We start from the raw sequence: 14812 nt of genomic DNA on the forward strand, positions 1-14812 counted from the left end.
GAGACACTCAACTCTTGTCATACTGCAGCTTATACAAGCAAGGAACTCATATTTTGTGTTTCTTGTCTCACTAAGAATTCAAGAGTGGCCCATGATATGATTTTGCTGGATGATTCAACAATTTCCAAAACACAGAAGACACTATCTCATTAAGTAAAATACTAAAAATAGAAGTTGGCAAAGAGAAAAGCCATGCTACAATTGGTTCTGCTCTGTTCATGTAATATAGTCCATCATAAGTGTAATGACCATAAACATTATCCAGTGAGAATCCCATCTACTGTCTAACTTTCCCAGTGGTCTGATTTCCATCATCTTCCTACTTAGGTTCTACATATGTCTTAACTCAGTTAATTAATACAATTAAAAAGCATCTGAAATGGTTACTTCATGTTTTTTTCTGGATTTACCAAGATATTGTTGTGCTCTCATTAAAAGACAGGTTTGCCCTTCAATAGCAGCAACCCCAGAAAATACAACTCCAGGAAAATCCAACATTCTAAGACACAAGGACTAATTTTGATTTCCTCTCCAGGAAGGAAACAGAATCACCATGAATTTTATGGAAAACAGAGTTCTAGTAATCAATATAGCACTTTTGCAAAGCTAAATTAGGGTCCCCTAGTATTCTCAGTGTTGGATAAAAGAATTATTTTAGACATGCATGTATCTATTAATTTACTCAGACTAGTTGACTTTTTTTTTTGGTCCGCTTTTAATTTATTTGCAGATGCTTAACTAATATTTATTTTAAAAAACCCAAATCAACAACAAACCATGTATTCTACACTTCAGTAAATTCAAGGTAATTTTTGAAGATTTTTTTTTCAATGAGGACAATAATAGTGAATATTCACAAATTTCTGTGAATAAATTACAAACCGAAATATATGGCTACGGATTATAAAACTGAGGCATGAAATCTGGTTACGACCTGTGTTCAACTCATAAAAAATTGATGAGCAGGAAGTACTTAGGGTTATTGTTTCAGAATTGAGCTTGGGTTTATTTAAACTCTTTAACTACTCTTGAGCTACTAGATATAAAATGCATGTTTCTTGAAATCACAATATATTTATGGAAAGGCTGAGAATGATGTTCTTAAAATCCACTGCTGTAGTAAGGAACCTCTCTGGAAAATTTGATTTACATAGTAAGGTTTTCAATTAAAGGCTCAAATTTTATGAACAGACATATATTCAAACTTCTAATGAGAAGGTTAATTTGAATGTGGATATTCAAAGCAGATTTTCCCATAAAATCATCCTGGGACAATTCTGTAAAAAATCCATCATTGCATATTTTCCTGAATACATTTCCCAGAACAAACTGCTAAGGGATCTGTTTCTTCTCTGATGACATATGAATTCCTTCCTTACTTATGTGGCAAGTTACAACTTTCCCAGAAGACTGGGAAAAAGGTCCAATTTTCCTATGAACAAGTTTAGTTCCTAGATATTTTAACTAAGAAATACAAAATATCAATAATACATGTTAAAATATTTAATTCTATTTGCATTATTGTTACCAACGTTTACTTTAAAGATAAAATCATTGAAATTGACAGATTTTTTTTTTACTGTTGCTTAAACATTATCACACTGAAATACAGTGTGTTTGTGTTCCTTAGAGTATGTATGAGAAGGAAAGAAATTATTTATATTGGCACTAATTGGAACTCATCCTAACACAATGAATGATGGGGGGAGCAGATGGTGGGATTTTTGGGTTTGACTGTTAGGTATATTCCATGCTTAAAATGGTACAATTTTAATATGTAGAAATATTAGGCTCAGATCAAGTGTAATTTTCCTTCCCATTGCTCAAGATGATATTATGTGGCACCTGAAGGAAAATCACAATAAGGGGAGAAAAAAGAATCTGAGCAAAGCATTAAACAAAGACAATTATTATGAAAAAGCTTTTTGGAAAAGTAGGCTTTTCTTTTTACATTAGACATAAGGCGATATTATTGCCAGAACTTCATAGTTTTCATAAGTGCCACATTACCTGTTGCACCAGGACCACAGAAGATAAAACCCAGATTTGTTAATAGCCATTTGAAGTTTGAAACATTCAGTCTTTAAAACAGACTGAATAATTTAAGTTTCCAAGTTTTGCATCTTGTCTGCTAGAAGGTTGAGGTTTTTTCTCCATTAATATTCAGGCATCCTCTTCTATCCATAAAAAACTGTATCACACAACAACATTTTCATACTACCCTACATGACTTTTATCACAAGGCTTCTTACCCTCCCTACCCTGGCACCTACAAGTATTGTACCTACAGCAACAGCTCTTGCAAGGCACATGACACACTGGTGTCATGGGCCTTGTGTTCTTCTTATTGGAAGAAAAACTCTGTAATATTTTTATCACAGTTAAAAAATAGATCTTTTGGAAAAATATTAACTTTGGCAGGACTCCCATCTGCATTCAAGGCACGGCTCTATCGTGGGTGAACTTGCAGAGAAGTGAATTATTTGTGATAGTGCATGATAGGAAACATCCATCATAGTTACTGTCCTTGGCAAATTCTGTCAGGGACTGTCAATATAGACAGGAAACACAATGTCCTTTTGGGTGACAGGAAAAAAAATTGGAGAGCAGTTCCCAAGCACAATAAAGGGGGTTGGCTTATTGTTTCAGATAATAGATGAACCTATATTTATAAAATGCTATTTTTCAGCATGTAACAAGTTCCTACACCATTTCAGAGGTTTTGATTTATCAGCTGGAGGCAATGTGCTGAGTGGCATTTGCCGTGCCCAGGGCATAGCAGTGCAGTATGCAGCTGATTTTTTTTTTTTTTACCTGATGGATATTTTTTAAAATATACTTTCAACTTTGTGTATTTTTTGGATTCATTTTGTGAAGTATGCTCATGCATCCTGGCACAACAGAAATCCCACTCTGCCTTCTCCACTGAAGAAACAAGGACTGGGAATTGGAGTAGCTAATACTTAGCATATTGCCTTGCCTTACAGCAGCCTGTGACTGTTACTTTCACTCTCTGGCACCTCTTGCAGTGGGTATATCCATCCCTATCCATCCTAAACTGTCTTCAGGCCCTGAAGCTGCATGGGCTGAACCTGTTAATGTGGCTTCTCAAGTTGAAAGGTACTGAAGCCAGAGTTGGTGCTGGAGCTAGGAAGCCTATGGGCTGAAAGGCAAAATTTCATGGGCACCAGGCTGTAGGAAGTATAGAAGATGGGTTGTTTGAGGAATTTTTGTTGTTGTTTGATCAGTTTCAAACTAACACATTAAGAAAAACACAGGTATGAGGAAAACTGGTAAATTTGTAATATGCTTTATATCAGTAAAAATTGCATTATGTTATGATGAACAGAATTGTGAGTCTGGTCCAAAGGTTTAATGAAAATACTATTAGGAAACCCAAACAATAAGTTCTACGTAGGAAGACAGTCAACCTTTTAGCTATGTTTTGTATTTTTGCAATAGTTGCACACACAGAATCCATATTAACACAATATCAATGTTGTTAATACCCTATCAGTGTCCTGTGTGGAGATATACTATTCTGCTGAGTAATTGCAGTTTTGTTTCTGCCTTTTAAGACATAACTCCTCTGGGTGCTGTATTGATTTGTTACATCACGAAGATGTGCCAGCAAATCTTACATTTTTTATAAGTTTTAAGTTTCATAGCTATTTCCAAATTATTATACTGTTCTGTAGTGGAATGAATTTAAGTCTGGGCATCAAATTCCATGTTATTCTAGATCTAAAGCTGCAATAGTAGCACTACAAGTGCATAGTTATCAGAGATTAAGCTTCAAGAATACTCTGTTTATTTACCTCTGCTGTATCTTTACGTTTCTGAATCTTAGCTTCCTTCTTTGGCTGATTAAAAACTGATTGATTTTGTGAGGAAATGTAATTTTTTACACTTCTATTGACTTCTCAAGTGCAAAATTCTCATTGAAAGGTTACAGAACTCAGCATAGAAAATTTTTATGTAAATAAAACTTCAATCCTCAAACAATTAGCACCTTCCCACAAAACAAACACATTTTGATTAAAACAAAAATTAGTAACTATGTGGCTGTGTTGGCTTTGTTAGAAACACAGAATCCAGAAGAGAGACTGAGAGGAAGGAGCTGCAAAGATAGGAGTAGGAACAAGTCATGCTGTGTGCACATTTGTTGTAACAGCAAGAACCTTGAGTGCAATGTTGGAAGCTTAGGCACTGCTTCATTTCCAAATATCCATCTTTCTATCAAGAAAAGTCTGTGGAAGCTCCAAAATATTGGATGAAGTCAGGAGCAAAGATAGAGGGAGGAAAAAATTATCTTTCATGATGCATATGAAAGAGTGGCTTTGTAAAATTATTATATCTTGTATGGCCAGGATATTAGCCCTGCTTCTAACATAAACATATTTCTTCAAGACAGGTTTAGATTGTTTTGCTTTGTTAATTTCTTTTTTTTTTTTTAAATGTATTTCTCTAGCCCTAAATCAGGTTTTGGAAAGGTACTCCGTCAGAATTTGGTTAAACTTCTATTCATATTAATAGTTTCTTTCCATTTTTTCTCTTTAGGGAGAACAAGGCCCTCCAGGTCCGTATGGTCCTGCAGGACCCTCTGGCATTGGAGATCCAGGACCCAAGGTAACTCAGAAATATGTTTGTTAAATGATAGTGCTGGGTAGTCATTTTTTTGAATGAAATTTCTCACCTACAGTTTTATCAAGGTCAAATTCTTGTCACCTAAATGTAAAACTGATTTACAGGGTTTTGTAGTCACAAAGGATAGAGATAAAAGACCCGCTTTTCCAGCAGCTCTTGAATTTTATGATGATCCTATTGATAGAAGTCAGAAACAATGCCATTTAATTGGGGGTTAACTGTGTGAGATAATTTTCAAGCACTAGCAGATGCTTGCACTAATGAGTAAACCACATTTGAAGGTATAGAAATGCATCTCATTCACTGTGATACATGGTCAATTGAGAGATTTGCCTTGTAATTCACTAGGGAACAGATATACTTAGAAGATTCTCTCATGCAGCTTTTCATTTCTCCATCTCATTTTATTGCAAAAGATTAGAAGGTGGAATCCAGTCTTGGTAAAGTCATGTCTGCCTATGCTGGCCAGCCAGATCTTCTCATGGAAAACTACAAAACTCCCTTCCCTTCCCTTCCCTTCCCTTCCCTTCCCTTCCCTTCCCTTCCCTTCCCTTCCCTTCCCTTCCCTTCCCTTCCCTTCCCTTCCCTTCCCTTCCCTTCCCTTCCCTTCCCTTCCCTTCCCTTCCCTTCCCTTCCCTTCCCTTCCCTTCCCTTCCCTTCCCTTCCCTTCCCTTCCCTTCCCTTCCCGGAGGGAAAGAGTTTATGGAGAAGAAATATCACCCCCTGTCTCTTTACTAGTTCGTAGGAAGATTTAAATCCTTTGTGTCCTTATCCTTGAAGCACACAGTCCTCAGTAAACTGGAGAAATTATGAAGATTATGACACCTTGTAAGTAGAAGATGCAACAACTGAATGCTCCTGGAGTTCCCATGCAATCCCATATTCCACTGAAGCAGGCTTCAATTCAAATACCTAAATAGAAGCTACAGTGAGCAGCCCTCACACCTGAGCATTCCTGCTTTGGTACTGCAGCCAAATTTAGTCTGAGTTAACTCCCTTATTCATGTAATCTCTTAGGTTTTGCAATTTTAAGAAGTTACCCCTATGTCTTGAGTACTGGAATGCAATCTAGTGTTTCAAGTATTAATAGAAAGGTACTTTCAAATGTTTCTAAAATGTCATGTATGGGGTTTTTTTTTCCCTTTAGAAGCTGCACATTATGTTTCAAGCCTTTGTGGTGATGCCATTAAATCATCTATCTGTAAATGCTACGCTCTTCAAAAGTACCAAGTTGAATTAGGACTGAACTTTCTAATTTTCTTTTTCACAAGGGTGCTGAAGGTCGAGAAGGTAGAATTGGATTACGAGGACCTCCTGGAATTGGTGAGCCAGGATTACCTGTAAGTCAGTGATATGTGCATTGGAAATTTAAATGCAACAAAATAAGTCTTAGTGAGTGTAATTGATTGTCAGTAGCTGTATTGGCTCCTGGTTCAATAACCACTCTTAAGTGTAATTTGGATCCCATCAAGAACAAGGACACAAGTTACATGCTTTTAATTCTATCTTTATTTTCTGAATTACAGAACTTTGGCAAGATCTTGATTTAATGCTCAGTGGCTGCTTTTTCTTCCTGAAATGTATAAAATATATTATTTTCTTGTTCATATAAAGCCACAAATGTAGATGGGTGTTAGAGTAATTCTAGTATTTTTGAAAGTTACTTTGCATTTGTGAAAGACTATTTTTCTCACAAAAATAAGTGGAAACTGTTTGTTTAATCAAGATCATCCTTAAAAAAATATATGCTAGCTTTAAAAATTGAAAGTTAGCTGAGTTTTTGAGAGGACAGAAAGAAAAATACTTATTTCTGTATTTGTTTAAATAAAAATTAACATTCTCTAGTGTTGCATATACAGCCTGTCATTATGTATAAAAAATATGTTCAAATTGATGATTTTTATTGAGAAAATAATGAAATTATGTGAAATTATAAGGAATGCATTTCACTGTAATACTAATTCTTTTATAAATAAATCTGAAGATTCATTTGAGTTGTAAGAGTACAGTCTTTAGACATTAATATGTAATTCACATGAATTCAGCATTGGCTTATTCTATTCCAAATGAACCAACTAATGATTTCTACAATTAATTTTAATTGCTTGGGCTCGGTCAAATATTGTGGAAGCATTTTCACTTGCCACTTTCTTAAGTGTTACAAAATCCTGTACTCACAAATTACACAACATTTCTATAAAAATTTGAATTTCTAGTATAGTTTGAATATATATTTTTTTTTTTCTTTCAGGGACCACCTGGCCCTCCTGGTTCACCGGGTGAAAAAGGTTCGACAGGACAGGGCATTCAAGGTGATAAGGTAGTTTTATGGAAATTACTTTCTTTAATATTGTGGACCAAATTTGCAGTAGTGTCTAAGTTATTTAAGGCCACTGATAATTCCATTGGTATAAAATGTGGATGATGAATCTTGGATTTCTGAATCACTGCGCTCCCAGAATACCCCACTGATTTCAGAAATTCTATCCAGGTAATTACAAAAAAAATTGTACAGTCCATCTCTACCAATAGTAAGTTAATGATTCTTTTATGTGTTTAATAAGAGAATTTCTTTTGATAGCATTAGTGCAATAAATTGTCTTCCAAGAAACTACTGAGCTATTTGTGTTCTGTATTGGAAGAAGATATTCAGCAACTGCTTTAATTTTGCCTTACCATTTTGGGAAACTGAAAGATGAATTTTATGAGTCTCTGAGGACAGTAATCTCATTTAGAATGTTTGCTAGGTTAATACATGTCAACTTTTTAAAAAATATGTACAAATAAAAAAAATTATTAATAAATCATAACTGGGTTTCCCATCAAAATACATCCCTCTGTTTTAGAGCCTTGAAGCAAAGATTTTTCTTCCTTTTATGGAAAAGGCATCAGTCACATCTTTGCACTCAGTTCTGAACTGACCTGTCTGACTAGTGAACATATTGTCATGTTTTCAAAATATAACTTCCTTCCTCCTAGTATTTAATTTTCTCCTTTTGAAGTCCTATGTTCAAAAACATGAGTGAAGATGAAGTATGTTATGAATTGTAACCAATTTCTTTTCTCTAATATTAGTAATTCCATTAACTATCTTTCTAGTTTGTTTGTAAAGGAATACTTTTTTCCTCATTATTCACATTGTGATGACCAGGTTGTCTAAGATGGTGTTCTTTATAAGTTTCTAAATATAAGTTTCAAAACTGTCATTGATTTCTAGGGTGAAAAAGGCTCTCAGGGTGTCTCTGGCCCTCCTGGAGAAAAAGGTGATCAAGTCAAAGGTGACAAGGTGAGGCAATATACCTTGAGAGCATATTTATAATTGTATCTATAATCAATTATATTTATAGTTAAATTAAGAGTAATTTTTTACAATATTGGAACTATACAAAGGTATATTTTACCTGGATCTGAGCAGCTGGGTTACGCTGTTTCATGCAGCTCCATCAATACAAGTAGCTGAGCCTGTTAATGTTAACTTAGAGCACTAAGGACTATATTCTATGCAGCTGGGAGTATGAGGGAAGAAATGTACTTTTTTTTTTCTCCTAAAATAATTTCAGAAATATTCTATTTAAATTAAAGATTTAAATAGAATATTTCTATTTAATATTTAAATAGAATATTTAAATTAAATTATTAAATTTAAAATATTTTAATTTAAAAATAACTATAAAAATCTAAAAATCCCTGAGTCATCTAATCTAATGGACTTGGAACAGGCAAAGAAACACTCTGAATTTTAAAGATTTTTGACATACTCTGCAGCTGCTGTGTTTACATTTGAGAGTTTCTCTTCTGGGTGCTGTGCAAGAAATTGTCTACATTTCTGCACAAGAAGATCTTTAAAATCAATCTCAGTATGTAAAGATGAGCTATAGATCTGCTAATAATAAAATTACAGATGTGATTATCTAATGTTATAAACGAGATAGAGTTTGTAGGTAAGAAGGGGCATTCTTTTTATTAGATCAGTTGTCATAGGCAGAGTTCCAGGTATTCTGAATACATTTGGTTCAAATAGAAGCAACAGACTTCAAGATAATACAGCTTGAGGACTGCTATTCTGCTACTCTGCTACTCTGTGTTTAATTTAAATATGTTAATCAGATAGCATGGACTATTACCAATTTATTTCTTGGGTGTAGGGTGAACAAGTTCTTTTCTGTAGGGTGAACAAGGCCAGGTAGGACCACAGGGCCCACCAGGACCACCAGGATCAGGCCATCAAGGGGCACAGGTAAGTCCACATTTTGGACATGTAATGAGCATTTGCATAATGTTTTCATTATATATTTTATCAGAGCTATAATTTTACTTTATAAAGATATTATAATTTACTTTATAAAAACATTAAAAATCTCATAGTGATTTTTCATTTTTAAATGTATCAAACTAATTTGTCAGCAAAGCTTGTAAATGCAATGGATTTTGACTGATTTGAAACATTGTAGAATCAAGCAAATGTAAATTTGTTCTAATCTGCATAATAATTTGCATAGTAGGTGAATCAGATAGCATTGCTTTGATGGTGATTTATCATATATAAGAATTTTACAAGGCTAAGGTACCTATCAATTCTGAATGTCAAGTCCTTTGAGACTTGAACACATCCTTTAGCAGTTGGATAAACTGAAACATTACAAAAGATTTTCTGGGTTCTGTTAATTTTGGAAGGAAGATTTCTTATAAAGGTAAGATAACATTGTTATTAACTGAACAATTAATGCATGTGGTACTTTTCAGATGTGGAAGAGTGTAATGCACTAAAACTCACTTATTTTGCTTTATAGGGTATACAGGGTCCACCAGGAGTCCCTGGGCCAAAAGGCTCTGAAGGTTCTGGTTGGCCAGGACCAAAGGTAATGGTTCAAACATTGTTTTTTAAAAGCAGCACTGTCACAAAACAGTAAGTATCTTTTCCAGGCCTTTCAAAAGTGCATTTGATGAGAAGAAAATATAAGTTTATTGGAAGAAATAATTCCTTTTGAATCTTAGAGAGAAAGCCATCCATGTTACCAAGATGGAACATATTGCTTCTGTTTGCTTAGGATCAGCCCTTAAGCTTTGTGAATATGAACTTCTGGTTCTAAAGGAACACATATTTTTAAGCAGAGGATCTTTCAGACATCTTTGTGTCCAATGAGTTTGGTGCCACATATATGCTGTGTTCAAGTAAATCATTTTACCAACAGTTTAGCTTTAGTTCAGTGATGGTTTTGAGACTTCAGGCTAATCCCACCACACCTGCAGCCTGGTCTTCAGCCTTCAATGGTCACCGTGGAAAAAGAGTTGAAGTGTACTTAGCTGACCCTGCACTGCAGAAGGAGGGAAAGTAGGAAGAGAACACAAAAGTAAGGAAAATTTCTGCTGTCAAACCCCAGGCCACTAGTGGTACCATGTCAGATGAGGAAAGTGGAATTGCTGCAATATGACAAGACCAAGTGGAATAAACTGATGATCTGCAAATCAGAAGTGTGCTTAGTAATCACCTTGATTTATAAAAGGAAGATGTTAGACACTGTAGAAAAAGCATGAGAAAACAGTAATTTTCTTCTGGGTATAATTTTGGCACGTAAGTAGCAGTTAAAGCAGCAATATTTAATATTAATGTAGAGAAAAATAGGTACCTGTGAAACATGTTATGTGGTAGGCTAATTCTCTTCAGGCGATAAAGCAAAAATGAAACATGAAATTCCTATCTCTTTAACTGTTTTAGAATTACAGGAAGAAAGAATTATGAGGCTAAAACTTTATCTTAATCAGGATGTCTGATTTTTCTTTATTTGGACTCACTTTTCCATTCAGGAACCAAAGAGTTTTTGATATAGTCCTGTAAAGTAAAAAATAAAATGCATTGAAGCATAGAAAGAAATTTGGAGTGATTCACTTCGACTTTCTGCCCACTGCAGGGTTAAATAAAATAGATGCATCCCTACAAGTTACAGGGGATTTTAAAGAACATAATTTCCCAGCTGAAAACATGACCACTTAGGATCACAGAATTGTAGAATGTGATTACATTCACCTCTATGTTTAAGCAGCTAATTAAATCGTGCAAGAAGTGAATGAAGCTAAACTGTGTTTCTCTATTATTAAACTAAAGACTTTTTGTTGCTAGGGTGAACCAGGTAGACCTGGACAAAAAGGAGAACCAGGACTTCCAGGAATTAGCTCATCAGGACATAAAGTGAGCCTGCTTTTTATTTTTAATTGTTCTTTACGTGGTCTTTTAATTCTTCCACTAATTGTTGATAACCAAGTAGAAGACTTTTTGGTATAAATTAACTGTGGTCAAAATAAGAAGGAATTTCAGTGAGGGTTGTAAAAGCATTGCCACTACCATAACTGGAACAAAGTTTTCCCCTAATCTTTTCTAAACTAGTGAGGTCTTTCCAGGGCCTGTTAGAAAGGTTGCTAACTCTATACCCCCAGTTTTTCTGATGGGAAAAAGAAAAAACCAGTCTGTGCTACAATGGTGGTTATACTGTCTATGTGTTGGAAGAGATATAAAAAACTTAAACCTTTGGCTTCAGATGCCATTTTGAAGACTGTTAATCATTTCTTTAATGACTTAAGTAGGGCTTCCAAAATCAGGTAAGGTGGCACAGATATCTTGTTCTTAATTTTTTTTTTTTTTTTTGATCATGAAATAAATGCTTGGCAGGACTGCTTCCTATGACTTTGTTAAACTCTTTCTGGTAAATGTTAAAAGTAATGCTTTAGTCAGTTTGTACAAATGATGAGGGGTTAGTGTCCAGTCAATTATTGGACATTTTTGGTTGACCATCCTTGAAGTCCCAGGTGTTTGACTTAGCAAGTAAATTACATTAATATAATATTGTTCTTATGCACAGAATAACAAACAGCATTCAGTCATTATTTTATTCACTGAGTAAATATAAATTTATTTAATAAAACTCCAAGATTTAGGAAGTAGGTGGAGAACTTGGAGAGAAATTTCAAATACTTACTTTATGGATATTAAAAATTAATATCTATAGAGTATTTTACTTACTGGAAATAACAACCTTTATTTGAGGAAAAATATTGTTTATCTTTAATTAATATTTTCACAAAATTTTGGATCCATTTTACAGAATAAATTATTTTTTTGAATAGGCCGATGTAACAATTTTTTTGTTCTTTAAGGGAGATACAGGTCTAACAGGACCCCCAGGAGAGCCGGGGGTGAAGGGAGAGAAAGGGCTGACAGGGAAAAAGGTAAGGAAATATATTTTGCCACATGTAAAAGGTGAACAAAAAAGGTGATGAAGGAAGAACAGATTATTTGCAGGTTTGCAGTGGAGTTCACCCTTGAAGAAAGCACATACCAACACTTTTGCTGGAGATAAGGGACTGGGAGAGATGTGTCCAACAAACTCCTCGAACAGTGGTTACTACCTGAATGAGCTGCAGGGAAGCAGCCCTGCCTTTTGTGGGCAATTGGCTACTGCTACATTTCACAATCCTCTCGCAGAGCAGCTAGCTCATGTCTTTAGCCTGTTCCTCGTGGCTTGTTCAGATCTTTCCTGACACCAAGAAGTAACGCTGCATCAGTGGGACTTAGGGCATCTCACAGGGTGGTGAGCTGTGGCTGAAACCTCTCAGCTGTGGTGCAGGAACCCGCACAAACAGCTGAACCCAGGGCTCTTTGTTCTCAAAGAAAATTCTGAGGATCTAGGAAAAACTCCACCACATTTGGAAAAAGAAGCATAAATTCAAAATGGTCGACAGTAATTTAGAGGGGTGCAAAGCAGAGTGGCCGAAATAGTAAATTTAGAGCAAATTAAATTAAAACTTTCAATTGTAAAGCTTTCCACAATGAATGAGCTGCTGAGTAAGCAAAAGTCAGTGCTTTGCATGATTTTTAAGTGCTGCTGAGAATCCAGGTGCCTCCAGATGGCTACTGTGCAGCTCTTATAAGAGGGTAGCAGCTGGCTGACATGTAGAATTGATAAACTACACATAATTTGGAGTAAGCAAATCAGTATTTTTGACTGCAGGCTTTAAATCAGAAAATAATTTGACTAGAAATACATATCTATTGAGAATGCAACTTCATATTTTTGTCACCTAAAAGTTCAAATATCAGTCAGACAAACTCCAGCCTGAAGCAGTAAGCCTTCCATGATGAGAAAATATGTAGCATTTCTGTTGCTACTTAATTATATTTTTAAAATTTAAATCAAACCCTACTCAAAAAGTAATATTCCAGTGTATCAGAAGTGCATCAGCATTAAGAGTAAATGCTGGGTTAAAGTTACAGATGGTCATGCTGGGTTTTTGGTTTTTTCTCTTGTATATTGCCTTTACTCTGATGATTAATTCTGTGCTGTCACCTTCCCTGTTGTAAGCCATTGAAGGTAAAAATACTGAGCAGCTACCCTGGGTATTCAGGGCAGTGCAAAGAACAGCTGGATGCCTGCAGTGAGTAGCATGGTGATATTACACCAGTTATTTGCAGGTGTGACAATGTCTCACCAAAGTGGGATCCAGACTGATGCCTATCAACAACAGGCACTGTAATATCACTTTCATCAACAGTTCAAATCAGAAATGGATTTTAGCCTCATTTTAATCTACCTTTTACTCTCTAAATTACCTACAGGTATCCTGATATACTAATCTGGCTTGTATTATGCATAAATATTTTGTAGGTAATGTTCCTTAATAGAATGTTTTGTGTGGGCTATTTTTGAGTTATTTAATGTAATGTTCCTGGCAAATATTTTCAGCCTGGATTGGCCATTGGCTATAGACTTGCCTAAAATTACTTCTCAGAATTGGTCTATCAAGATATTTTCTGTTAAATTTGCAAGCATTTCTCTTCCTTTTATAAGTATATGCATGGAATCTTTCCTAAAAAGAATTTATACAGTTGCAAACGGCACTATTACAAATGCCTGTGAAAATAAGGACTATGAATGTAGGAGATTGAAGGGTTTTAAAAGACAGAATACTTTATTCTTTGTTGGAAAAAAGATTAACCGGATATTTACTGACATTTTCGGGGAAAGTATTTATGCAAGAATTGTTTCTCATAACTCTATCAGTAAAATGAACTACATGAAAAATAATTAATCATTTAATCTCTGTTAGGGGGAAAAGGGAGATGAAGGTCCAAGAGGCCCAGAAGGACCCCCTGGCAAAGGATTTGTAGGTCAAAAGGTATGACTTGATGTGCATACTGGGGAAATACTAAAGGCTATTTTAAGAGATTGGATTCTGACCTATTTTTTCTTTCATTATATGGTAAGAATCAACTCTATTTTGGCTAGTGATTTAAAAGGATTGAAGAGAGAGAGCAATGTGTTCTGGAGCCTGAACAAGTGCAGCAAAATCAGACGCTAAACACAGAGCCTAAGTTAATAGAGCAGTAGAGATTTCCTAAAAATTCAGTATTTTTATTAATATAAAAATTAATTCATAAAAATTCAGAATTTTCATTAAAGTTCAGATATGACAGATTAGCTTAGTGTGTTGATAGACAAAGAGAAGCTAAGAGAAATTAGGAGAATAGTTAGATATCTTAATATGAAATTAAAAGCCTGGAAAGATGCATTAGTAGAGAGACAAATTTTATCTCCCATTTAATATAATTTAGGACATTCTAGAAATGAGCAGGATTTCAGTTGGAGTGGAACATCTAAATGTCTCTCTGATTATGGGTTAATAATTATTGTTGTGGTTTGGGCTATTTGTGTAGCTGCAGCTGTGAATGAATCTTTGCTGTGATTGAAAAAAATAAATTTGTTTTCTTCAGGGTGACCCTGGAGAAAAAGGATCCAAAGGAATGATTGGTCTTACAGGACCAAAAGGCCAAGCTGGAGCAAAAGTAAGCTTGTTCTTCCATGGTAACCCTTCTCTTTGTATTCTATTAAAAAATCTATGAAGCTTATGCAGCTTATGCAGTGTAAAAAATTCTCAATCATCTGATGCTTGGAGACTTAAGAGAACAAAGGGAAAGCAGAAATATTTCCATCATCTATCCTAAATGACACAGTAGCCTCAAGGAGAAAAAGATATAATTACATATAGTTATGCATGAGCACTGATAAGCCAAACTAAAGTTGTCCAAATGATTCTAACCATGAGTATTTAGGAAATTTTTACTTTGAATCGTTAAATTTCCGTTATAATATTTTTTAAGTGTGGCTCTGAATGA

The 14812-nt window shown here is 34.9% G+C and overlaps 1 protein-coding gene across 1 annotated transcript in view; it reads left to right on the top strand.

The window, feature by feature from the left end:
• The window catches only part of COL28A1 (collagen type XXVIII alpha 1 chain), a 57290-nt gene that overhangs the window by 12782 nt on the left and 29696 nt on the right, over positions 1–14812 (top strand). The window contains exons 11-20 of the mRNA XM_077781243.1: positions 4561–4629; positions 5919–5987; positions 6899–6967; positions 7865–7933; positions 8816–8884; positions 9438–9506; positions 10766–10834; positions 11797–11868; positions 13747–13815; positions 14411–14482. Coding sequence (XP_077637369.1) covers positions 4561–4629; positions 5919–5987; positions 6899–6967; positions 7865–7933; positions 8816–8884; positions 9438–9506; positions 10766–10834; positions 11797–11868; positions 13747–13815; positions 14411–14482 — 696 coding nt within the window. The remainder of the gene's footprint in view (positions 1–4560; positions 4630–5918; positions 5988–6898; positions 6968–7864; positions 7934–8815; positions 8885–9437; positions 9507–10765; positions 10835–11796; positions 11869–13746; positions 13816–14410; positions 14483–14812) is intronic.

Source organism: Lonchura striata, chromosome 1 (genome assembly GCF_046129695.1).
Source record: "Lonchura striata isolate bLonStr1 chromosome 1, bLonStr1.mat, whole genome shotgun sequence".
Lineage (NCBI taxonomy): Eukaryota > Metazoa > Chordata > Aves > Passeriformes > Estrildidae > Lonchura > Lonchura striata.